The sequence below is a fragment of the Natator depressus genome, chromosome 8 (assembly GCF_965152275.1).
Source record: "Natator depressus isolate rNatDep1 chromosome 8, rNatDep2.hap1, whole genome shotgun sequence".
Classification (NCBI taxonomy): domain Eukaryota; kingdom Metazoa; phylum Chordata; order Testudines; family Cheloniidae; genus Natator; species Natator depressus.
The window spans coordinates 42,920,330-42,946,914 of NC_134241.1; the positions used below are offsets into that span (position 1 = coordinate 42,920,330).

Genomic DNA, 26,585 nt, shown 5'->3' on the forward strand with positions numbered 1-26,585 from the left:
GCGTGCACAAATCGCCAGAAGGTTTTTCCCTAGCAGAACCAGTCAGGTCGGCAGTGGAGCCCCCTGAAGTCACGTCTTCATGGCACTGCAGATAGGGCCCTGCCAACCCGCCATCTCTCCAGTTCCTTCTTGCTGGTTTACTCCGACAGAGGGCAAGGCAGGTGGGTTTGGAATGGATATGAGCAACACATCTCAAAGAACAACAGTTACGAGAAGGTAGGTAACGGTTTCTTCTTCGAGTGCTTGCTCATATCTATTCCAATTAGGTGACTCCCAAGCCTTACCCAGGAGGTAGGGTTGGAGTTCATGGAATCGCTGATTGAAGCACAGCTCCGCCGAATGCTGCTTCATCCCTGGTATGCTGGGTGATAGCATAATGGGAAGTGAATGTGTGCACTGAGGACCATGTTGCCGCTCTATAGATTTCCTGGTTCAGGACCTGGGCCAGAAAGGCTGCTGAAGACGCCTGAGCTCTGGTGGAATGCACTGTCAGAGCAGGAGCAGGAACCTCGGCTAGGTCGTAGCATACCCGGATACAGGATGTGATCCAAGAGGATTTTCTCTGGGAGGACACTGGGAGACCCTTCATCCTATCTGGCACCGCAACAAACAGCTAGTTCGACTTGCAGAACAGTTTTGTTTGTTCAATTTAAAAAGCCAAAGCCCGCTGAACGTCCAGGGAGCAGACAAGGACAAGGACAAGGACAAGGACAAGGACAAGGACAAGGACAAGGACAAGGACAAGGACAAGGACAAGGACAAGGACAAGGACAAGGACAAGGACAAGCTCCTGGCTGTTGGCATGAGGCTCCGGGAAAAAGACTGGGAGAAATGTGTCTTGGTTGGCGTTGAAGTTGGAGATCACCTTTGGGAGGAACACTGGGTGTGATCGGAGCTGCACCTTGTCCTTCTAAAAGATGGTATAAGGAAGGTCAGATGTGAGGGCCTTTAGCTCAAAACACCCTTCTGGTTGAAGTTATGACCGGGACAGACACTTTATATGATAGACAGAGCAGTGAGCACGTCACTAAGGGCTCGAATGGAGGCCCCATCAGCCTTGAGAGCACCAGATTAAGGTCCCAGGCTGGGGTTGGCAGCCGGATCTGAGGGTATAATCTGTCTAGTCCTTTAAGCAAATGCCGCACCACCTGTCATAAATATAAAGGGAAAGGTAACAACCTTTATGTATGCAGTAACATAAAATCCCTCCTGGCCAGAGGTACAGAATCACTTTACCTGTAAAGGGTTAAGAAGCTCAAATAACCTGGTTGGCACCTGACCAAAAGGATCAATAAGGAAAGAAGATACTTTCAAATCTGGGTGGGGGAGGAGGCAGGGGGGCGGAAGAGGTTTTGTTTGTGCTCTCTTTGGTTGTTCCCTCTCTGGACGGAAAGAGAGACCAAGCAACTAAAACATCTCCTGAAAACATACCTGAAATGCTATATCTAAAATTACGGAAATTATAAGTAAAGGCGAGGAAATACATTAGGTTATCTTTTGTTTTAGCGTTCGAATTTTCCCCATGCTAAGAGGGAGTTTTATTCCTGTTTTTTTGTAACTTTGAAGCTGAGCCTAGAGGGGAATCCTCTGTGTTTAAATCTTTATTACCCTGTAAAGTTACCTTCCATCCTGATTTTGCAGGTGTGATTCTTTTACTTTTTTCTTTAAATAAAGTTCTTCCTTTAAGAACCTGTTTGATTTTCAGTGTCCTAGGGACAAAGGGTCTGGTCGATACTCACATTATTCTCAAGCCTCCCCAGGAAAGGGGGTGAAAGAGCTTGGGGGAATATTTTGGGGAACAAGGGACTCCAAGTGACCCTTTTCCTGAATTTTTGTCTAAATCACTTGGTGGTGGCAGCATACTGTTCAAGGACAAGAAAAGGATTTGGGCCTTGGGGAAGTTTTTAACCTAAGCTGGTAAAAATAAGCTTAGGGGGTCTTTCATGCGAGCCCCCACATCTGTACCCCAGAGTTCAGAGTGGGGAGGGAACCCTGACACCATCAGGTTAGCAAAGATGGAGAGGTCAGCATCTCCTGGGTGAAACGCTAAGATGGCAGCCAAGTGAACCTTTATCGATGATTGTGACAGACCCTGCTGTTTCAGCTTAAGCAGGTAGTTCAAGATAAATGGAATTTAAGACTTAGTCAGAGGGATACAGCTCTGCAAACACCAAATCGAGAATTGCTTCCACTTGGCTGAGTAGGTAGCCCTGGTTTGAAGGTTTTCTACTACCAGGAAGAACTTCTCTAACACGGTCTGAATATGCAATTCAGTCAGATTCAGCCACTCAGCTTCCAAGCCATGAGGCGAAGAGATTCGAGATTGGGCTGCTGGAGCCGTCCATGATATTGAGTGATGTGATCTGGAATTAACGGCAAGGTGATTGGCATCTCCACCGACAGTTCCAGCAACATGGTTTACCAATGCTGGCACCACCAAGATGACTGAAGCCCTGTCACTCTGGATCTTGAGGAGGACCCTGTGGATGAGTAGGATAGGAGGGAAAGCGTAGAGGAGATGGTCCGTCCATGGAAGGAGGGACGCAGCTGAGAGAGCGCTCGGGTTGTGGCTCAGGAAGGAGCAGAATTGCAGGCACTTCCAGTTGCTCCCTGTGGTGAACAAGTCGACTTGGGGAAATCCGCACTGTTGGAAAATGTTGTTTATTATGTCCAGATGAATGGACCACGCATGGTTGTGAAAAGACCTCCTGAGATGGTCCAGTAGCTTGTCCAACTGAAACAGAAGCTCTTTACCCCATTGCAAGAAATCAAACCGCAGATAAATCATTCACAGGGAAAAAAAAAACCGCTGTAAACAACCAATCTGCTTTTTTCAATGGAAGTTGTCAGGAGATCTAGGAACCAGAATAGACCTATCCTAAAAAACTTGTTTATTATACAATCCCTTTTAACTTGCCAGTTTTGATAAGAAATTACGAAATCCCACCTGACTGACATAGACCCTATGCACAATGCACATGTGCTGCTTAATATAACATGTGAGTGATCTGTAAGGATTGACTTAACAAGAATTGGGAGAGCTGAGCCCTCCCTAAAATCACACCCTATGAGAGTCGATTTTTGTATGTACTCCACTGCACTATTTAAAAAAAAAAAAAACTCAACTTCTTAGAGTTCTTCCTACAAAGAAAAACGTGCATTCATGCCATGACAATGGATTGTTCATGGGCACAGATTTGTTTATGTGTACAACCAACATGAAATCAGATAGGTTCATTTATTTGCCACCAAGATCTGGAAGTTAAACACTTTACATCAGAGGTTCCTTAAATTAAGGGCTTCTTTACATAGGAAGTTAATGCAGAATAAGATCAGGCCCAGATCTGAAGTGAAATAGCTACTTGTAGCAGGAAAGACTGCTGGCCTAGTAGTCAGCTTGTGGCCTTATCTTTAAAAAAGGGAAGAAGGAGAATTTGGGGGAAACTACAGACTGGTCAACCTCACCTCAGTCCCTGGAAAAATCATGGAGCAGATCCTCAAAAAAACCATTTTAATAGCACTTGGAGGAGAGGAAGGTGATCAGGAACAGTCAACATGGATTCACCAAGGGCAAGTGATGCCTGATCAACCTGATTGCTTTCGATGATGAGATAACTGGCTCTGTGGATAGGAGGAAAGCAGTGGACGTGATATATCTTGACTTTAGCAAAACTTTTGATACAGTCTCCCACAATATTCTTGCCAGCAAATTAAAAAAAAGTATGGATTGGATGAATGAACTATAAGATGGACAGAAACCTGGCTAGATTGCTGGGCTTAAAGGGCAGTGATCAACGGCTCAATGTCTAGTTGGCAGCCGGTATCAAGCAGAGTGCCCAAGTGCTTGGTCCTGGGGCTGGTTTTGTTCAACACCTTTATTAATGATCTGGATGATGGGATAGATTGCACCCTCAGCAAGTTTGTGGATGACACTAAGCTGCGGGGAGAGGTAGATATGCTGGAGGGAAGGGATAGGGTCCAGAGTGACCTAGACAAATTAGAGGATTGGGCCAAAAGAAATCTGATGAGGTTCAACAAGGACAAGTGCAGACTCCTGCACTTAGGACAGAAGAATCCCATGCACTGCTACAGGCTAGGGACCGACTAGCTAAGTGGCAGTTTTACAGAAAAGGACCTGGGGATTACAGTGGACGAGAAGCTGGATATGAGTCAACAGTGTGCCCTTGTTGCCAAGAAGGCTAACGGCACATTGGGCTGCATTAATAGGAGCACTGCTAGCAGATCAAGGGAAGTGATTATTCCCCTCTATTTCGCACGGGTGAGGCCACATCTGGAGTACTGCATTCAGTTTTGGGGCCCCCACTACAGAAAGGATGTGGATAAATTGGAGAGAGTCCAGCAGAGGGTAACGAAAATTATTAGGGGGCTGGGGCACATGACTCATGAGGAGAGGCTGTGGGAACTGGGCTTATTTAGTCTGCAAAAGAAGAGAAGAGTGAGGGGGGATTTGATAGCAGCCTTCAACTACCTGAAGGGGGGTTCCAAAGAGGATGGAGCTAGGCTGTTCTCAGTGGTGGCAGATGACAGAACAAGAAGCAATGGTCTCAAGTTGCAGTGGGGGAGGTCTAGGTTGGATATTAGAAAAAGCTATTTCACTCGGAGGGTGGTGAAGCCCTGAAATAGGTTACCTAGGGAGGTGGTGGAATCTCCATCCTTGGAGGTTTTTAAGGCCCAAAAGCCCTGGCTGGGATGATTTAGTTGGGGATTGGTCATGCTTTGAGCAGGGGGTTGGACTAGATGACCTCCTGAGGTCCCTTCCAACCCTGATATTCTATGATTGTATGAATGTAATTTTTGTCATCCAGGGGTGTGAAAAAATCCCCCCCGCCCCTCAAGCAACATAGCTTACATCAACCTAACTTAGGTCTACACTGCACTATGTCGGTGGGAGATGCTCTCCCACCAACTTAGCTTCCACCTTTCGGGGAGGTGGAGTACTGAAGTTGACAGGAGAGCATGCTGCTACTGACTCCAGTGACACTGATTTAGCATGCCAGTGTAGACAAGCCCTCAGCACAGAATGAGAATCCACCAAAGGAGTCAATGTTAAATAACTACTGCTCTTTAAATCCACACCCTAGCTTATTCTGTACTAACTTCACACGCAGACAAGCTTTAGGGAAAATCCATTTAAAATAGAGAAATGTTTTGGTCAACATGTGACGAGTATAAATATTTTCATAACAAAATTCTGAAACCAAATGACAAGCTATTCACATCTAAGTGTTAATGAGTTTCTGTTAAGGTTCATTTGGCAGTTCCTTGCCATTACTTATTTGCTGTGTTTGATCTTGCACACAGTAGATTGATTTACTGGCATTTAAAAGGTGACTGCTTTACTTATTACTTTAACAATTACACTGATCTTTCTAGTGCCACCAGCATTTTACCAGTGACCTCAGTTCTGCTTGCAGCTTTTAATCTTTCAAAGCAGAACAAAACAAGATTGAGTTCTACACATAAAACAGAGAGAGAGAGAGAGAGAGAGAGAGAGAGAGAGTGTATGGGTGGCAGTAAATGGGCTGCTTTTTCTTAAAGTTCATTGATCTCTGTGTGGTCACACTTGTGGTGAGAATGTTAATTGAACAGGTCTGAAGGACAACATATATTTTAATAGCACAAGGTAAATCACCAGAGATGGGAACAATGTAATGTAGAACTAAGACATATTACTTTTAGACATGTTATAAGAATGGGCTTACATTGTCTTTCCAGGTATGAAGGAATGTCATGTTTATTCCACATCACGGCCAGTGTCCTTATAGGCAGGAAATTAACACAACCACTCCTTCAGAGACAATGCTGCTAGTGGAAAATGAGAGGCACCCTTCTCGCCCCTCTGCCTTATGCTTCATAGGCTGTGGTAATTGGGCACATGGTACTTGGAAGACCCACAGCACTCTAAGACCATCATGGCCCACAGTGCTAGAGGCCAGAACCCTGAATCAAACCTGGGACGTCACAAGACAGTGAACAGCAACCAAAAACCTAAAAAGACACCCAAGACTCTTATTGCTATTTATTGCTTAGAGCCTTAGATTGTGCCAGAAGCATGCCAGGAGCTTTACAGACAACAAGATAAACTCCCTGATCCAATCAGCTTCTGAGCTCAACAGTTGACACACAGGCAAGGGAAGAGACAGGCTGTCTTCATCACGAGGCAAAGTTCTGGCATTTCTTTGGTGAAAGGCTTGGCACCTATCACCATGGGCTGGCAACAGCAATCAGCCCCCAGTGCCCTTGCCCTTCATGAGGAAGGAGAGGAGCAGGGTTGAGTGCTGGAATCTCTGCCTATGCACCACACAGTGAGAGGGGGCATACAGACGTACTCTTAACCCCATCTGCTGCTCTCAGCAATGGCTGCCAAGGCATATCCACAAACTAACCAACCCAATAATTTACATGCCAGAGAAAGTCAGAGCAGTCTCTTGATGCAGAGGGTATTTACACTCTCTTCCAGCTGCCAACAGGAATTGTGTGTGTAAATCCCCTGGTAACTGGTGAGGACACACTGTCATCCCCTAAAATCCAAGCATTTGACGTTTATAAAATACTTTTCAATCCCAAAAACACAGGAATAACTTCACCTACCACTGAAGTACTGCCATCTCAGGACTGAACACAGAATCGAACAGATCACACAAACTCTACCCAACCACTGACATGGGAAGTGATAAACAATATCACATACAGTTTAAATTGCAGGAGACATTTGTGTAAACAGAACACAATTAACTAAACTGGAATATGACTTAATCCCTGACTAGTGAGAAAGTGGCAAAAATTCTATTACAAATGGAAAATTATCCTCCTATGAAGCCTGCACAGAAATTCAAGAAGACATAAGAATAATGATTGGTAAAGTCCATATATAAAACTATGACAAAAAAGCAAGAAATAGTAATTTTAAACAAGTGAACATTACACGACTTTTACACTTTTTAACATCATAGCTATCTGTATTCTATCACATTTTGTCTCTCCGGATGAAATCTCTTGTTTTATTATAGGTCAGAGCAAGTTCTCTCACAGGAAATCTCTGATGAAAATGAATTATTGACATCAGTAAAACCAAGCCCAATGTTCCTTCTATAGTAGCTAATTATTGACACTTTGATCCACTCTACATTTCTGTCCATTGAATTATACCCAAAACAGGAATTTATTTATCTATCTACCAGCAGGGTACATTACAATACGACAAACTGATATGCTGCCTCTTTTTGGTGATCCATAAAGCTAGTTATTTTTTAAGGTGACAATAATAGAAATGTCACATTACTTTGAGAGAAAAACAAATTTCACAATATTCATACCAAAACTATTTGGCAATGCACAGGCTAATTTGTGCTGCTTGCTGTCTGCACTGGCATTTGAAACTCAGATGCTTAAAGGACACAGAACTCAAGTAATAATCTTTAAAAAACCCCAACAATATTGCAAATCAAAGGCTTGATGCTGGCCGACCAGGTGCCAGCTCATGCCCATGCCAATTCACTTGTGTATTAGTATTGATCAAAATGATTGTTAAATGTATGAGAATGTATTTGATGTTTAAACTTCATAAAAACTAATACGATGTTGCATGCATTGTTTTCATTTATCTGTATCCTGTTAGAATGCAATAGAAAATATCAACATTGTATATACCCCTGTAACTAAATAACCCTTCCTAAGAGAAAGAAGCCTTGTGTAATGTAAATGAAAAACTTTAACAGGAAAATACCAAATCTTGCGCATTTCAAAGCAGGCGATCATTATATGTGATGATCAGAGATCAAAGACTCAAAATGCATTCTGCTCTCTCTGCCATCAAAGAGCCCATATGTGTAGCTGAACTGCCAATTTGTTGACACAAAGAAAAGTTCGTCATCTCCGGACTGTTTGGATTCTAACAGGGGAGAATAACTGAACAAGAAGATGGAGATCAAGAGACGTATTCTGGGTAGCCCTGAGAGACTTTTGGGAAACTAGCAGATTACTACATTGCTGCCACCATTTGCAATTACAGACCATTACTCACATGTACATATATTTTACCTGCTTTAACCTCTAAAAACTGTCATTTCTTTTTCCTAGATAATAAGCATTTAGTTAGTTTACTACAGAATTGGCTATAAGCATTGTCTTTGGTGTGAAATCTAGGATGTAAATCCACCTGGGTGAGTGACTAGTCTCTTGGGACTGGGTGTAGTCTGGAATATGTGTGTTTGTTAGTGTAAGTGACCATTTAGCACATAGTCCAGCTTGCCTGGGTGGCAAGATAAACAGGAGTGTGAAAGCAGACTGTCTATGATTCCATGGTAAGACTGTTACAGTGATCCAGGAGTTCACATTTGTTACTGGCTTAGTGAAATCTAATTATAGAACATGCCACCAATTTGGGATGTCTGCACTTCTTTGGACAGTCTGTCCTGAGGTAGGCACTCACGGCCGTGAGCCACTCCAGACAGTGTGACAAAAGGTATTTTTGTTAATTTTCATAGAGCATTATTTTGCTCACTGCTTATAACAGCCAGTTGGAAACTTGATATTTGAAATGATTCTGCCCTGGCAACTGCGCACTAGTTTGTTATTGCAGAGCTGCTCAAAAGTACTAGGCAGCTGGCTTTTTGAAATTACACTGAAACCTTTGTTTTGAGGAGGAAAGAGAGAGAGACAAAGAATTACACAGACTTTGAAAACAGACAGGACAAATTTTAGGTCCCCTGACAGAACAGAGCATCCGCCTTCACCAGGACTTCCTACAAATGCAAGTTTGTGATAGGAGGATGAAAGGGACATTCAAGGTGTTAAAAGCTTCATATCAGATTATCCTTAGAACATAATTGTCATTCTGAACCAGTTACAGCAATGAGTAACAAAACCAACGCCCCCATTTATTATAGCCGGGACTCCCCTGGGCCCACAAATGTCATTGAAACATGGAAGTCACAGACAGAAAACCACCTATAGTTACCTAGTCCCATATTCATTAACAAAATGATCTGGAGATTTTCATTACAATTTTTGTCTTGCCTTGTCCTCATTCGTTCAGGTACAGGCAGCCGATCAGTTGTGTGGGAAAAGACTTCCATGATCTATTTCCACTATCTCAGAATGCCTATAACTTAGAACAAGAGGAATTCCCAGAGCTGTTTGATGCTGGAAGCTCAGCATCTAAAAATAGGCAATCCAGCATGGCAGTTAAAGATGAAAATATGTTAGAAACAGCCTCATTTTCTGTGGAATGTAGACCAGTATGTGTATAAGGACTTCTGAGCATCAGAATACAAAACATGATCGAGTACCACAGCATTACCTGTTTGTAGCTATCTGGTTGTCTAATGAGATCGGTTTCTGTGACAGAGAAATGACCGATGGTCTGGTCCATATGACAGCCACTAGTGTAAGAATGAATCTGAAACAGACAAAATTAGATAAACAGATACAAATAAATATAAACAGACCAGGTCATTAATGACTGAAAATTGGTATTATCTGAAGGCTGCTTGCATGAAGTGAACTGGTAGTCATGACCCAATTCCCAAAAGACAGGTGCACACACAACTGCCTCTTGCTGAATCGGCCCTGTTTGTGATAGTCTCATAAAAACCAAGGCTGAATGACCCTGCGGAGTGAACAACCTTCTTACTCATAAAATGGTCTCACTAGGTCAGCAGTGTTAGCCAGGTGGCATGCGGAAGTTTCCACTGTTGCTGCCTGGTCTAAAGTCAGAGGGCTTCGCTTCCCAAGATGTCTCAGGGTCTAATACTTTTACCCCACAACAGAATTCACCTAAAATATTTGTAAAGCATAAAAAAAGTTATTAACACATTTACATGCATACCTGTTAGAGATATACACGATGTATAGCTTCTAATCTGTTCCCTTAATACAAAAAACGCCATTTAGGTGTATTAAATCTTTGCTGTAAATCATAACTAGCTCTTAACTGATGCTGCCAGAAACTTGCCCCAGCTGTTTTGATGATATCATCATCAATTACATGGGGAAGAATCTTCCCAAGTTAGTCAGGGGAACAATAAAAAGCTATTCCCTCTATTCAGTGCTGATCCCTTTGTTACTGTAATAAGTGCAGCTGTCAGACAAGATACTAGTGCACATTTGTCATACAATCTTTCACATTTCATTAATATTTCTGTCCACATGACATGAAAATGTTAGTTGTTTTCTTCCCTTGTTCTAATATTACTATTATCATGCACTTAGGAATTGACAAATATTTTAAATTGATGATTAATTATCCTGTCTCCTTAAAACTTAACATGATTCTGGTATTTCTTTTTCAAAACTCACTTCTGGTGGCAATCTGGCACAACACACAGGTCTGTGCAGCAGTTTTTAAAAAAGAAACAGCTTCAAATGCAGTTCTCACTCTAAATCATGTCACTGCTGCTTCCTTCCCTTTATTCAGTTCTAGACTCTCCGCCATCCTGATGTATTATGGCTCTGAATCCTTAGGCTTTCTGGAACTAGGATTCAGATCTGAGCTCTCGTCAGTCATAAGTCACATCAAAGAGATCTTAGGACATAGTGACGTCAAGGACATCAGGGCCTTCAACCAAGCCAGAGTACTTGATTGGAATGGACATAACATTGGTGCCATTGTAAAGGGTCAAAGCACTTCCTTCATCGTGAAAGCCTAAAGACAGTTTTCCTGGGCTCTTGGGCAGAAGGGTACACAGATTAAACAGGACTTAGAAGAGCCTCTCCAAGAGGCATCACTAACAGGGCACACATTTTCCCAAAATAGACATTTTGCTGCCATAGCAGACCTGGTATTTCAACTCTGCCTTCTAGGCTAACACCTTCTTGGAGAGGTAACAGACCAACAACACACACAGCCACAGAACAGGTTGAATCCCATAAGATGGCACAATGACAGGCATTACATTTAAAATACACTACCATAAGCCTCCTTTAACAGACTATAACTCCATACTACTAAAGCCCAAAATCAGGCTGAAAGAAGGAAACAACTGCAAGAAAAATGAATTAATTAATGTTGGGGGACTCAGTCGTTTTTAAGCTGCTAGTGAAAAAAATGGGCTGGACTGGCAAGAAAGTAGCTCTTCATATAACCGTGCGCCAAGGAGCGCTGCGCTTCAGGAGGTTCCAAGCTCTCTGCTGAAAACACGTGGGAAGCCTGGGCTGCCACAGGAACTGCCAGACCAAATGAGGCCAGGTCCACCCAGCCCAGCCGCCTAGGACAGTAGCTAGCACCACGTTTCAGCAGAAGACACAAGAAATTCTGCAAATGCAGTTATGTAATAACTTGTCCGCAAGGGAAAGTTCCTTTGGTTGAAGCTGGTTCATGCTCTGAAGCATGAAGGTTTATAGCCCTTTCCGTATGCTTCTTTTAAATATTTACTACTATAACTAGTCTTGTGGTCTGGTCTGTATAAATGTCCAAACCTTTCTTGAATCCTGCTAAGCTTTTGACCTCAATAATTTGTGGTAAGAATTTCCACAGGCTAATTGTGCAACATATGTGAAAAAGTATTTCCTTTCATCAGATTTAAGAACGACTGAAGGTCTAGAAAAATCTGCCTTACAGTGATAGACCAAAGAAGCTCAGTCTATTTTGTTTATCCAAGAGAAGGGCAAGAGGGGACTTAATCATTATCAAGAAGAACCTACATGGAGAGAAAAATATCTGACAATAGAGGGCTCTTTAATCTAACAGACAAAGGCAGAACAAGATCCAGTGGCCGGAAGCTGAACCCAGAAAAATTCAAACTAAAAATAAAGCATTTTTTTTAAAAACAGTGAGGGTAATGAACCATAGGTAAATATTCCAATGGATACGGTAGATTCTACATCACTTGAAGTCTTTAAATCTAGATTGGATGTATCCCTATAAAAGATGCTCTAGCTCATCCAGAAGTTATTGGGATTGAAGCAGGAATGGTCTGATGTAATTTCATAGCCTGTATTATACAGGAGGTCAGACTAGATTATCATAACCCTTCTGCCCTTAATAATGTGTAACATTGCTCCTTTCAGTTTTGCTCATTTCTCTTTGTCCTTCTACTATGAGTAGAGCCCTAACAAATTCACGGCCATGAAAAACGTGTCACGGACCGTGAAATCTAATCTACAACCCCGCACAGGGCTCCAGCTGCTAGTCCTCCAGGGATGAGGAGAAAGGTGACTTCCTCCTTCCCTGCAGGGGCTCCTGGGGCAGGTCACACTCACCTCTGGGATCTCCTCCAGCTGCAGGAAGCTCCACGGCTTCAGCTGTTGCCTCCCCCCACAGGGGAAGGCTGGGTGCTCCAGCTGTCACCTCCCCCAGCACACGAAGGCTGGGGGCTCCAGCTGTCATCCCCCCAATGGAGCAGGAGACTGCCAGGAAAATGGGACCTATGGTAACCCACCCCTCATACCCTGTGACCCTCACTTCTCCGCTTCTGTTGGCAGTGGCACTGGCTTTACAGCTGGGTCCCCAGCCAGCAGCCTTCCTGTCTAGCTGTCCAGCTCTGAAGGCAGTGCCACTGCCAGCAGCAGAGCAGAAGTAAGGGTGGCAATCCCACAACCCCCCTACAATAGCCTTGTGACCTTCCCACCCTGCCCTTTTGGGTCGGGACCCCCACAGTTACACCACCATGAAATTTTAGATATAAACATCTGAAAACATGAAACTGACTAATTTTTTAAAACATTTGGTTGTGAAATTGACCAAAATGGACCCTGAATTTGGTAGGACCCTAATTATGAGATCCCACATTTCCTCTCTAAAGGTCTGTCTATACTGCACTCCAAAGTGTGTGACTGCAGCTCAGGTAGACAAATGCATGCTAGCTTTAATGTATTTAGCATGGATAAAAACAGCAAGGAAGCTGCAGCAGCATAGGGTTGAGTGCCAGGCATTCTAATTTACCGAGTTTATATCTTAACTTTCTCACACTGGTGTATAAATAGACATGGTTATATTATGAGCAGGTGCCCAATTTTGTAAATCCATGATCAGACACCTCATTGAATTAACAGAATTTACCTCTGTGATCATAACTTGCCCCCTTCCAGTTCAGTAGCAATTTCTGTCCTAGCCTTTTACCAGATACAGAGATACCTAACAATACCAAATGGAGAATCATCATGTTTTCCTGAAATTCAGGAAAATTCTGATATTTCTTTTCACATACTTGTTCTAGCACAAAAACAAAAAAATTCAGTTTTAAAAACAATGCCATATAAATTTACAATGGACACACTTAAAAAGTCCTTTCCTGCTTTAGCCATATTCTGGTTTCCAGCAATATTTCCTATACCCAACATGCAGAATACTGCCAGAACTACTAGTATCTCTAAAACCAGAACGAACTTAAAGTGCATACCCAGTGTCTGTTTAATGACACTCCAAACACAGAGACTAGCCTTTCAGAACCGGTTTGAGTTAACATACTGAAATCTGTAGAAAGTTGCCACCAGTTTACTAAAACTATAGATTATGATCAGCAGTAATAAATTCTGTTCCATATTCAAGATACATATCCTGATAAGTTACTAAACACAGTGAGTAAATGCAATAATTATAATTTTGTAGAGCCATCATTCTGAAAATCTGTCACTACAACAAAAAAACATTACACCCCTTTGCATGTGGCGTTTATGGTTTCATACCAGAACAGCAAGATCTCATATACAAATCATATTAGGTCAGCTGAATTTCCAAATGAAATACCTCAAAAACATCAATCTTTTGATAGATGGCAGCTTATTTTAAATGATAAAAACTATATTAGTGCAATGGTATGGTATATTTCTGCAGATATTATATATTTCCAGAGGGGCCAGGAAATATATAATAATGGTGCACACAGCAGCTGCAACTTGCCCCCTTTGTGCATATATAGTGTTTTCTGTGACCATGTGTTAACTACTAAGCATTAACATATATGTGTAATGGAGCACTGTTACAAGGCATTTAGAACTTTATCTTTCAATTATCCAGAACACAGAGCACTGTTATTGCTACTCTGCACTTAATTCACACTGTAGTGCCTAGGTATCAGAGCACATATAATATCATTAATGGTTATGCACTGAATACTAGGGCTCAAATCCATCCTTAGATGCATGCAGCTTTAATTGCAGCTCTGTAAAAACATCAGAGAGCAGAATTTGGCCTAACATCTTAAAAAAATATGTACTTCTATCCTCAGGGACCTTAGATTTATATCTGGCCCGTTTACTTGTGAAATCATAGACTCATAGACTTTAAGGTCAGAAGGGACCATCATGATGATCTGGTCTGACCTCCTGCACATTGCAGGGCACAGAACCTTACCCACCCATTCCTATAATAGGCACAGAACCTCTGGCTGAGTTACTGAAGTCCTCAAATCATGATTTAAACACTTCAAGTTACAGAGAATCCACCATTTACACTAGTTTAAACCTACAAGCAACCCATGCCCCATGCTACAGAGGAAGGTGAAAAGCCCCCATGGTCTCCACCAATCTGACCCGGGGGAAAATTCCTTCCCAGCCTCAAAGATGGTGATCAGTTAGACCCTGAGCATGTGGGTGAAACAGACAACTGGGAAAGATTTCTCTGTAGTAACTCAGAGCCCTCCCTCTCTAGTGTCCCATTACTGGCCATTGGAGATATTTGCTGCTACGAGTCGCAGATCACCCATATGCTATTGTAGCATCAGTTGTTTTACAGTCACCAGCTGTGCAGAGCCCTTTATGATGGTGAAAGAATTAGTTGGATTCTCTTCTGACTTGCATATCATCAAAAAAATTATTCTCTTGAGACCCAAGCATAATCTCTGTTGGGGGTGGTGCTGTACAGTACAAAAAACAAAACAAAACGAAAAAAACAGCTTGATTTGCAGATCCCAATTTGACCCTGCAGTTCCGGGGAGGGTGGAGGAGAGATGACAGTCTCACATCATGAAGATACCTTTGTAAGTGGCACCATTGTTGTGGACCTCAGTAGAGGCCAAGGACTTGAATTGGCCATGAAGCACAAACTGCCCTCTTTTGTTCCAGGTCAGGATTGAGGCACATTTAAAATGGGCAGTGTGTAGTAAAAGAGTTCTTCATTGCTGCACATGCAGAACCTAATCAATGCTACATGAAGGACTTCAGTCTCCAGGTTTTCAGTAAGGCATCTTCCACTAGTGATACATTCATTTAAAAAAACAAAACAAAAACTCATTAAAGTCTTATGGTTGTAGTGTCATATATAGTCATTAAAGCAGAGAAGGCATCTTCATTCAAACCCTCTTGTTCTGACTCTTAGTACTTTCTGATAAAACTTTCCTTTGGGCTGCAATTTCTCGGGCTCATTTATAGGCTCAGAGACTTTATGGAGGTTCCCAGTGGCTCTATTTCAGTTATCCAAGCATATGAAAAAGGTCTTTCACTAGCGAAAGTATTTTGAGTAATTATTTTTCCTTCCACGGCCATCAGTGCTCCCCACTGGGAGTTGCGGCTCTGAGACTTCCCTTCTACAGGCAATGATGCTCAAAGCTGTTGGCAAATTTCAAGTGAGCATGCAAAAATCAAGCTTAAAATGGAAAATAACCTGCAACCTTGACTTTGCAGCGGCTACTGCCTCTTTGTGATTTGGAATTGCTTTAGCTTTGCTGGTTTAATTCAGGCTTTCACTAGTATTTTAAGAAGGGGGAGGATTGTATTTAATTTAATTGTTGCTACTTTTGAAGCTGAAGTTGTGTCCAACACTTTGAATAAAAACACTGAGAAGTGGACATCTTGCACTACACTTCTGTGTGTCTGTATGAGTAACCTGCACTTCTGTTCTTGCCAAGCAGCGCCCAATTAGGAGGACATGAAGAACAAGCTCAGACAGGTTCTGATAAATACACAGTGAACCTATCTTGGTGGGGAGAATGGTGAATATGCCAAGCTCCAAGGGAGAGCCAGTCAAAGATTATAACCTTGTGGTCATGGTACATAATCTATTGGTTTTCTCAGGATTTTGCATAGAGGGCTGCAGAGGGATATATTTCTATTTACAGGAGTCTACATTTATCTAGATAAAACATTGTACAAAGCTAGTGAACCAGTGTTAATTACAGACCTGGGATTTACTGGTAGGGCATTAATAATAAATAATTCCACTGTGCGTCAGAAGAACTTTTACCTTATGCAAGAGGTTACATTGCTCCTGACACTCAACGTGCAAACTCCGCCACTGGAACCGCAGCCTGCCATTTAACCACTGGAGATATCTGACATCCACTTCTCTTTTCAAACAAGGTTCAAGTGCTATTTCGGTCCTATCCTTCCAGCTGTTAGAAAGATTATCTTCACACTAAAAGCAGAAGATAGCAACAAAATGGTTTAAATCACTGTCTACATTTCCAAGTCATTAAGCAGTAAATAGCAGGCAGGATGAATAGGACAAACACCAGCCAAAAAAAATAATCAGCACCAGAAAAGAAAATAATCCCCTGAAAATTAACAGAACCTTTCTGAACCTATGGTGGGTATGCCCTAAAATAATAGTATTTTGGAGGAAAGTAAAAAGAATTTTGAAGGTAACTAAAGACAGGCTACCCACAGAACACATAGTGATTCTACTAGGTTACAGCCTTAGAGGCCCAGCTAAGGTGAGCTTGGCTGAAGTGGAATTAGAGGCCCACAAACCTTAACCCTTAAGTCACTGCCTCATCCTTTTATCCAGATTTCAGAGTAACAGCCGTGTTAGTCTGTATTCGCAAAAAGAAAAGGAGTACTTGTGGCACCTTAGAGACTAACCAATTTATTTGAGCATAAGCTTTCGTGAGCTACTCAAATAAATTGGTTAGTCTCTAAGGTGCCACAAGTACTCCTTTTCCTTTATCCAGAGTGACTCTACTGCCCTGACATAGACTGCCTCGTGCCTGTATCCTGGATGACCAAGGGGTGATTTTAGTGGAAACGAGATTTTTATCATTTTCCAACTTGCACCAAAATCAACAGGCTTCTGCCAACTGAAACATAGAACATGTCCTGAAACTGATCAAATGTAGTTTTCAAAAGTTAATCACATTACATAAAGACCAAAAGAGAAACGCTATCAAGTTGTGTGTAAAGCCTCACTTCGCTCTGCCAAAAATGCTATCAGGCAAAAACAAAGTACTTGCATGGTTCCTACATGACAGGCTGATTGTCCCTTCCTCCCTGTCTCCAAGGCAGAAGTTTTCACGTGAAAACCAAAGAAATCACATTTAACTGCATGCAAGGAAACAACCCAATTCTCCAGAATAGCACAGCGCATTCCTATTAGAAAAATTCTTTGGAAGAAAAAGCTTTCTCCATCCAAAATTTGTATGCAGTGTAGTTGTTGAGTATCTTGAGCAACAGGAAAACCAGAAATCAATCAATTATCTTCTGTCTTATGGTCAGTGTGGCAACCACCTGATTAAGTATTGCACCCTGATGTCAGCCCAGTCAGCTAGAGGAGCTGAGTCAGTGACCTCACACAGAGACTTGTGTCTTGCCCTTCTCAGCCCTTGCAGGCAAGTTCAGCATCTTCTCCCAGCTCTGTTTCGCCTTCTACCAAAAGAAAAGGAGGCAGCATCTAACAGAAGATTATTTCAATCCATCAACCTCTGTGTTCTGGATCCTGTACACTCCCCATTGTTCCACCTCTACCATATGTTGAAAGAAAAGTTGAAGTCTCAGCTTTACCAGGAGGAGTATTAGCTGGTGACCCTGGGATCCTGAATGCTCCCTTCACCTGGAGAAGTGGGTCAAATTTTGAATCTATGACTATTCACTTCCTACAGTTTCTTTCTGCAAGGGAAGTTGGCTGCACTCAATATTTCCCTCACCCTTGCTTTGTAAATTAGCAAGGATCAGAACCACTTGTTAGGGGGCTTATTCCTTCACCTGCTCACTTCCCTGGTCCTTCTCACATGAACAGAGAGCAACAATACCCGAAGTCCAAAGGTGCAAACAATTCAATGTTTATTGTGGTGAACTTCCAGCAAGCATGATTCCAGTTTGCTTCCTTAGTGTCCCCCTTCCCAGCTCCGACACCACAGAGCCTGGCCTGTGTCCCTGTTCCCATTCCCCCCCCTTAGTAAAACATGATTCCAATTCCCCCACCCCTATTTCCTGTTCCCATTCCCCCTCCTTACTTCCTGATTGACTGCAGACTATATAGTAAAACTTCAGTTCTGCTTAGCTATACCGTAACCAATTATTTTACTGAAATTTAACTAACCAATCCTAACATATTGTAACATGATTATTTAACCATTTATATCCCACCACCTTAATTGGTTTACACCAAGCAAAATGAATTATACAGCAGACAGAAACAATCACAGAACCAGACAGAGATTATACAGACAAACAATAGGGAAATGGGGACTACAGTGGTAGAACAAAGAAATGAGGATGTCACATCCCAGCTATTGATAAGTGAGCTCTTGCTATACAGGATGCTATCAAACTAAGTTTTCTTTAAATCTTCTAGGCTCTTCCCTTTCTCTGGAGGTGATAGGAATACAATCCTGTCTTGATAAGGCCTAACAGCCCAACAGCACCATATTTTAATGTGACTAGTTTGGAATGTAAGGATGTGACCATACGCTTCCCAGCTTATGGCTGCCTCTTCTATTTAGCCAAAGGCCTTAGCTTAAGAACGGGGCCTCAGACTGTCACAGTCAGAGAAGACCGTTACACAGGCAGACAGTGATTTTGATTCTTTCTTTTATACTTCTATAATTAGCTAAATGATAAACATATACCTAAATTTTTAAAGTATAGGCCTTTACAGGCAGGCCTGCATATCTATACCCTAACACCACTGTCAAGGTTCCTTCCCCACTCTGAACTCTAGGGTACAGATGTGGGGACCTGCATGAAAACCTCCTAAGCTTACTTTGACCAGCTTAGGTTAAAACTTCCCCAAGGTACAAACTATTTTACCCTTTGCCCTTGGACTTCCACTGCCACCACCAAACGTCTGACTGGGTTTATTTTATTAGGAAAGAGCCCAAAATCCTCCCAACCCTTGCACCCCACTTCCTGGGGAAGGTTTGGTAAAAATCCTCACCAATATGCATAGGTGACCATAGACCCAAACCCTTGGATCTTAAGAACAATGAAAAAAGCATTCAGTTCTTACAAGAAGAATTTTAATAGAAGAAACAGTAAAAAGAATCACCTCTAAAATCAGGATGGTAAATACCTTACAGGGTAATTACATTCAAAACATAGAGAATCTCTCTAGGCAAAACCTTAAGTTACAAAAAAGACACAAAGACAGGAATATCCATTCTATTCAGCACAGCTTATTTTCTCAGCCATTTAAAGAAATCATAATCTACCGCATATCTAGCTATATTACTTACTAAGTTCTAAGACTCTATTCCTGTTCTGTCCCCGGCAAAAGTATCACACAGACAGACTCTTTGTTTCTCCCTCCCTCCAGCTTTTGAAAGTAGCTTGTCTCCGCATTGGTCATTTTGGTCAGGTGCCAGTGAGGTTATCCTAGCTTCTTAACCCTTTACAGGTGAAAGGGTTTTTCCTCTGGCCAAGAGGGATTTAAAGGTGTTTACCCTTCCCTTTATATTTATGACAACCACTAACAGACCCATCAAGGTTTATTTAAAAAACAAAGCTACAAGCAGAAACAATCTGATGGATGTGTTTGCCCAGCCCTTTCCTCCTCAGGTAACCCCTCTTAAAGGAACAGAGTCCACAATCTGAAAAAGGCTGGAAAAGAAGAGGGGGAAATGGTGAGACACCACTCTGATTTCCTCTCCACTCCAGCCTCGGCCTGAAAAGGTGCAAGAGGAGAAAACAAGATGACCTTGACTACAACTGATAGAAATGTGAGAAATTAGAGCACCACTAGCCATTTTCCAGAAGCAGTTGAATTGGCTGTCTCTCCATGCTCCCCCTTTGCATAGCCTCCCTGATGTGTGTGTGTTTGGGGGCGGGGTGGGAAGAGGAGAAGCTGCAGGGGTTTCTTTAGCCCCATTATTTTCCCTTCAAACCCACTTCAATCAAAAGTTCTACCACCACAGGAGACAATGTTGCCACATGTGCTCCATGTGGGTATGATAATTCTGCCACCTACCCTTTGCTGCAGGGCTCCCTGTGATTACTCTGCTACTGTGTGGGAAGATTCTACTGCCCCCTGCCTCCCTCGTGCAGATGAGAACTGTGCCACATGTCCATGAGATCTTTCTGACTCATTTCAACCAACACAACTGCAGCATGCAAATTAACTAGGGAGGAACGATGATTGATTATCTCTGATGTCACAATTAGGATGCTTAAGATTAAGACCTGAGCTTTTGACATGGCTTGGACTAATAGTATAATTAGATACAATAATCATTAATAATTAAGCTTAATTACAACAAATTCTTCAAAGGAGTAATGAAGATGTGTGCATGTGAGAATATTTGGGCCTTCAGAAACTATGGTTCTGCACCTGACGAGAGCCTCACCCCCCCATCCCCGCAAATAATGTCACCCCAAGATAAGTTTCTTTATAGGGGCCATTTTAAAGTGTTTTCTCTGCTGAAGTTAAGACCCCATTTTGAGAAAGCACTTAAGCAGGTGCTTATATCCCACTGACTCCAATGGGATTTAAGCACATGTGCTTTCCTGAATCAGAGCCTTCACTGTTAACAAGTAACATCTTATAAAAAAAAATTCAACTGGTCCATGAAGGGTGAATGTATTTTCAATTTCAGGCCTAAATTAAAACTGTAAATTGTAAAATAAAGAGATTTTAGTCCTGTCTTAAATATAAATTTCAACACAACCTTGACAGGTGAATTAACCACAATGCAAGTTTAACTTAACCTCAGCTACTAAGATGCCCCCGTAATACTGTACAGGTATATATTTATTAATGAAAATGAAAAAAGGTGGTCTGACTGCATGGCAACCTACTAGACCTACTGTAGGTCTTTCCCCTGTTCTCTGGTTCAACTATAAGTGCTTACTATGGAAACAGACAGACATCGTCATTTTGCCAATAAGGAAATGCAGTCACCTTCCCTGGATCCCACTTGTCCAGAAGTTCAAGGCTGTTGCCTCTTTAGATAAGTTTGCCAAGAGTTATTTAGTAAACAGAACAGCTGCCTATGGCTCACATGGTTTTGCAACATTAGCAGAGGCTACTGAACTATGAAATTGTGTAAAAACAGCAGTGCAGTTCATAAACTTGACAACGCAAACAATTAGCTTGGGGAAAACCCATAGCTGTATATAACATATTAAAGCATCAAATGTATATGCTGCCAAGGAGCTATATCCTCAAACCCACTGGGTTACAAACCCTTATACTAGATTCTGCCTTCCCTGTTATTTACTGTTCAAGTCTTTACAAAGGACTTGTATTAGAGATTTCAGAACACCATTCATGATGCTCCCAAGAGGTTTACCTCAGAAAAGAACAGTATTAGATTTAATTGCCTTGCAAGTCCAGTGACAGAAACACCACCTGGAGCTAAATGTTATTGTAGCAACTTGTTTTATTAATATTAAAATAAGAAAGCCATTGCATTTTTCAACAGAAGCTTTCTATTCCTAGTATTTATTTCACACCTACTTTATGAAACATCTAGGCCTACTACGGAATACATAGCCTGACATAAGTAAACAAGAAAAGGAAGAGAGCCCTTGGATATTAGACTGTGATCTCAATTTCAGTCCCATCTCTAATATCTAGGGTTATTTACTGCTCTCCCACAGACAGAAATCACTAAAATGCTGACCCCAGCTAAAGCCTTTGCTTCTAATATCACTTTGCATTTATCTAATTCTATCTAGCAATAGGCATTCATGCAAATTCAGTACTGTATGCTGAATGGGCAGAGCATTCTGTCAGCAACACAGAAAACATAGCAATGGCAGCCACTGAGCACTCAAACTATCCTTCCCCAAGCGGAACTGCACCAAAATAGCTACAGGGAAACTTCCCTTCAATCACATATCAGAAAAGCTCTTTCCCAATAAAATGAAGTGTTTGATAGAATGAACATTTCTCTTTACTTACTCTCATGGATGCTCAGGGAAAAAGAAAAAAGACTCATTCACCCAAACTATGGAATGGTGCCGCCTGTGTACAGCAACGAAGTTGCATCAAAGCACGTCAATCCGCTCACCAGAGCTTTTAAGTCTTCTCTAATTGACCAATATAGCATTTGTCTAATCCTTGCATACTAGACTATCTAGAAATAACTGGGATGCCTGTGATGAGGGCAACTGTCCAACAGAATCTCAAATGAGGTCCTTAGTCTCACCCTCATTTAATATTACACTTCTGGAACATCTTCTGCCTCAAAACTGGAAGGTGCTGTTACAGGACCTCGCAGTCTATTTATTGGTGGGTTCACAAACATACACAACCCTGTAAAAATGACAACTGGCACTTGTCCATTAAACAAAAGATCCCCATCTGTGTCCTGCTGTAAGCAGCTCACCTCCTGCTACTGGAAGGGCTATTCTATTCACACTCACAGAGATATAACACAGGCCCTCTCAGGATTACTTTCTGCACCAGAGACACTTCCCATATGAAAGGAACCATGCCCCTTTTAGAGCTCTCTGGATGCCAGGAAGATTTATAGTGACTTGGCTGGATCTAAAATATATTTTGTGCCTGCACAACACAGCATTAAACCAGTCAGTAACCACAGGCAGATAACAGCATGTCACCCCAGGCAGAAGTCTAGAGAGTCTTTGAATCAGGACCTTCATTTTCTTTGTAGCTAAAAAAAAAAAAAAAAAAAAAAAAAAATCTTTACAATGCTAAAAACATAAGCCACCTCAAAAGCTGGAGATGCCCTAATGCTTTAAACCACCTTAAATGTTTACAGCAGCATAAGCACTTAAACTGGCAACAAAGTACAGTGTCACTTATGAAACAACTTCAGCCACCTTTAGTCCTTAAAAATGACTGGTGACTACTGATGAGTTGAAAGGTGACCACTGAATAGATGCATATTTAGATTATTGCTCATGCATGTACTTAGTACTAATGAACACTCATAGTTAATGACTTTGCTGTGCCCATGCACAGTAATCAATTATTAATTGGTGTAGCTGATATCCAACTGAACTGTTTTCACATGTTGCCATGAAAATTTTTCTCAATCAGAATGATTTACATGCCAACGTTTTGAAGTTCAGCCATTCAAGTTTCACAGGAACATGTGTGACAATTATTTTAAATGGGAAACATTTTTTCCCTCCACTGTCCCTCTGCTCAAAAATGAATTTTGCTGTTACACCTCCCTTCCCCACCAAAAAAACCCTCACCACACCATTGGGAAGAGACAAAGCAGTCCCCTTGGTCTATGGAAAAATCAAAGAACAGTGGTGTAACTAGAGCAGGCTATAAGGGAAATAAAACAAGGCCTTCAATTATATAAATTGTTCATCACAGAACAATGTACATTTCAACATGGACAAATATATTTGCAGATAGGAAGTAATACGCAATATGGGAAGTGTTTCTTAGTGCTAATTATTCAAGGTGGGGTGCTAAGAAATTGGTGCCCTGGCCCTGAGGTGTAGGACTCTGGAATTGTCATGCCCCTGTTATCTACACCTTGTCCCAGTGGGCCCCCTAATCAAATGCTGCCCAACATCCAACTCTGCATTACCTTTACTTTTCACACTGGAAATTGTTGCAAGATACAACAGATTCAGGGAGATCCCAAGGGACTCGAGGTAATCTGCCTTACAATGCACTGTTGTCTGCAGCACTGCACAGAAACCTCTGCATTGTATGGCAGCAGCACATTTTCCTGTATTTTTCCTTACCTTTCTAATTCACAGATACCACATCTTCACGTTTCCACAGCTTTTCCATCAATAAACCTATTGTGTTGGTAAAATGGCATATTCTTCAACCTCATCCTTTATAAGCAATGGGAAATTCAAAGACCTCTGCTCTCCGCATTGCTGTAAAAACAAGGCTGAGATGCTCTTTTGTGACTGTGAGCTGCCATCTGTTGGTGAGTTAAGGAATCCAAGGATAGCTGCCTCGTTGTTTGCTACTGGCTTTACACAGTAAAGGTGCAGAATTCATCCAAAGGTGAACTTTCTGCTCCCATATACATACACAAACAACTAGCTACCTTCTTCAGATACCACCAGGGTGAATTTAAAAAAAAAGTTTTTTTTTTTAAATAAAAAATAAATCTGATTTTTTTGATAAAATGCTTTTTTGATGAAAAACCTATCTAAACATAGTTTTAATTAAAATAGCTCAAAGACATCTCATCATGGAATAGGGATTATAAATTCTAATTCTATAGTATGAGACAATATATTAATGTAATGTTTAAGAAAAGTTTTGTAAATGAGTTCCAACCGTTCATGGATTAGGGACTCAATCTTATGGGATTCCAGGGGCTTCTGCATAAATTATTTAGGTTAATCTTTCCGTCTATCCAATGAGACTCAGTGCTCAGTCTAGAAGATACCATCAGAGGTGCTTAGTTTTGCAATTTTCAAACTGGATTGGTGTCTCCAGAGATAACATGCTTGTTAACAGCAAAAATGTTTCTAAATAAATCAATAAATAATATATAGAGGTGAGAAATAACAGACCTCAACCCTATTGTCCCTCTGCAAATTTGTGTACACAGTCAATCCCTTACCTCTCTCTAAAAGTTCAAAGTTTCAAAAAGTTCAATGAATAGAAGATTGTTGGGGGTGGAACAGATCTGGACAAGGAGAAGAAGTCTAGAGATAAATGTGAGAAGGGAGAGACAGGCAGTAGAAACAAAAGTGAAACTGTTTGAGCAGCATATTCCAGAATTCTTGAGGTCTTTCTGAGTGTAGCCTTCATTGATTGGAGATCTACCATACCACTCTTTCACTAGAAGGGAAATCCTATAATGGCAGCAGGCCATAAAAGAGACCCAGTTGGGGAACATTTTAATGAAGTTCCTCTACCTGTGGGTAGAGGAAACAGTGCAACAAAGAAATGCAAGGCCTGGTTTCCCTGAATGAAACAACATCATGAGAAGTGTTCCTTCGCAGGAGGAAGCTGCTTTGAAGATGATGAAAGGAACACATCTGAACATGCAGGATCTTCAGGTTGGTAAACTTTTTTATTTCATACTTCTTTCTTAAAGGACTGTGTCTTCCTTCTGGACTATTCTTGAATTCTCATGTTTGAGCAAAAAATATAGTTGTTACTCTATGATACTATCATTTTAGATGCAGTGGTAATAAAAAATAAAGAGCTGAAATAGGCAGATCTTCCTTTTACAATTTCACCTTTAAAGTATTACTGAGTGTCAGTGAATGCAGTTGGTAAAACTAAATGAGCAGTAAGTTAATAACAATTAACTAACTGCATCGACTTATTTTGTTCAGGAGAATCCATCCTTAACATACAGGATTCTGAAGACAATCCACCTTCAAGATCACCGTCATTTTCTACAGTTTCAGAGTTCTCTGCTAATGATAGTGTTTCAGTCACATCATGTATGTCACATAACCCCAGTATATGACCTGTAGCAAAAAGAAAAAAAATCTCCATCATCCAGAAACAACCATAGTTAAGTTTGTGATAAGAACCAGCGGATACAAAAAGAGGTAATTGATGAAAAAATTTCCCCGTTTGTTTATGCAACAAACTCTCCTTTCCGTACGATTGAGAACCCACACTTCATTAACATGGTTCAGTCATTAAGACCAGGATACAGTCCACCCAACAGAGCAGATGTTGCAGGCAAATTGCTGGATAAAGTGTATGAAAGAGAAATTGAGCATTGTGCAAAAGGACTAGAGGGTGAAATTGTTAAGCTGAGTCTTGATGGGTGGAGCAATGTCCACAATGATCCTGTTATATGTGCTTGTGTGACAACAGAAGAAGGGAATGTCTTCCTTACAGAAACAATTGCTATATCAGGAAATGCACACACAGCAGAATACTTATAAGAAGTAGCAGTAAAAGCTATAACAAACTGTGAAAACAAATTCAAAGGTCTAGTAGGCAGCTTGGTCACAGACAATGCTGCAAATGTATCCAAGATGAGAAGAAATTTAGAAGAGAGTCCCAAACTAACAACATACGGTTGCAGCGTTCATTTGATGCACCTCCTAGCCAAAGACTTCAGTGTTCCAGAAATAAAGACTAATGATGTTGAAATTGCAAAGTACTTCCGTAACAACCACTTTGCAGCAGCTGCTCTGTAAAAAGTGGGAGGAATCAAGCTAACTCTCCCACAAGACGTGCGATGGAACTCAGCAGTGGACTGTTTTGAGCACTACATCAAGAACTGGCCTAACCTGATGACAGTTTGTGAACAAAATCATGAAAAAACAGATGGCACTGTCACAGCCAAAGTTCTCAACGTTGGGCTTAAGAGAAATGTTGAACACATGCTGACTACCCCTGAAGCCAACCATAATAAACTTCAGAGCTAAGGCTGAACCATTCAAGAAATATATGTTTGCTGATGATGTTTTAAAGAAAGTCACATCAGTGACTTGGTAGAAGTCACTTAAGCACTTGGATTTAGAGACTGTTGAAGTGATAATCTCATTTTTAACTGCAGTAGCTTCTTCTGCCGGTGTAGAAAGAATATTTTCTTCCTTTGGACTAA

General features: G+C 41.4%; 1 protein-coding gene across 3 annotated transcripts in view; it reads right to left on the reverse strand.

Moving 5' to 3' along the window:
• TEDC1 (tubulin epsilon and delta complex 1) overlaps nt 1-26,585 on the reverse strand; it is a 166,043-nt gene that overhangs the window by 96,051 nt on the left and 43,407 nt on the right. For 2 of the 3 annotated variants that reach the window (XM_074960845.1, XM_074960844.1), the window contains exons 4-5: nt 16,142-16,312; nt 9,323-9,421 (exon numbers count right to left, since the gene is read on the reverse strand). In XM_074960845.1, coding sequence (XP_074816946.1) covers nt 9,323-9,421; nt 16,142-16,312 — 270 coding nt within the window. The remainder of the gene's footprint in view (nt 1-9,322; nt 9,422-16,141; nt 16,313-26,585) is intronic. The other variant, XM_074960846.1, reaches the window with a different exon arrangement.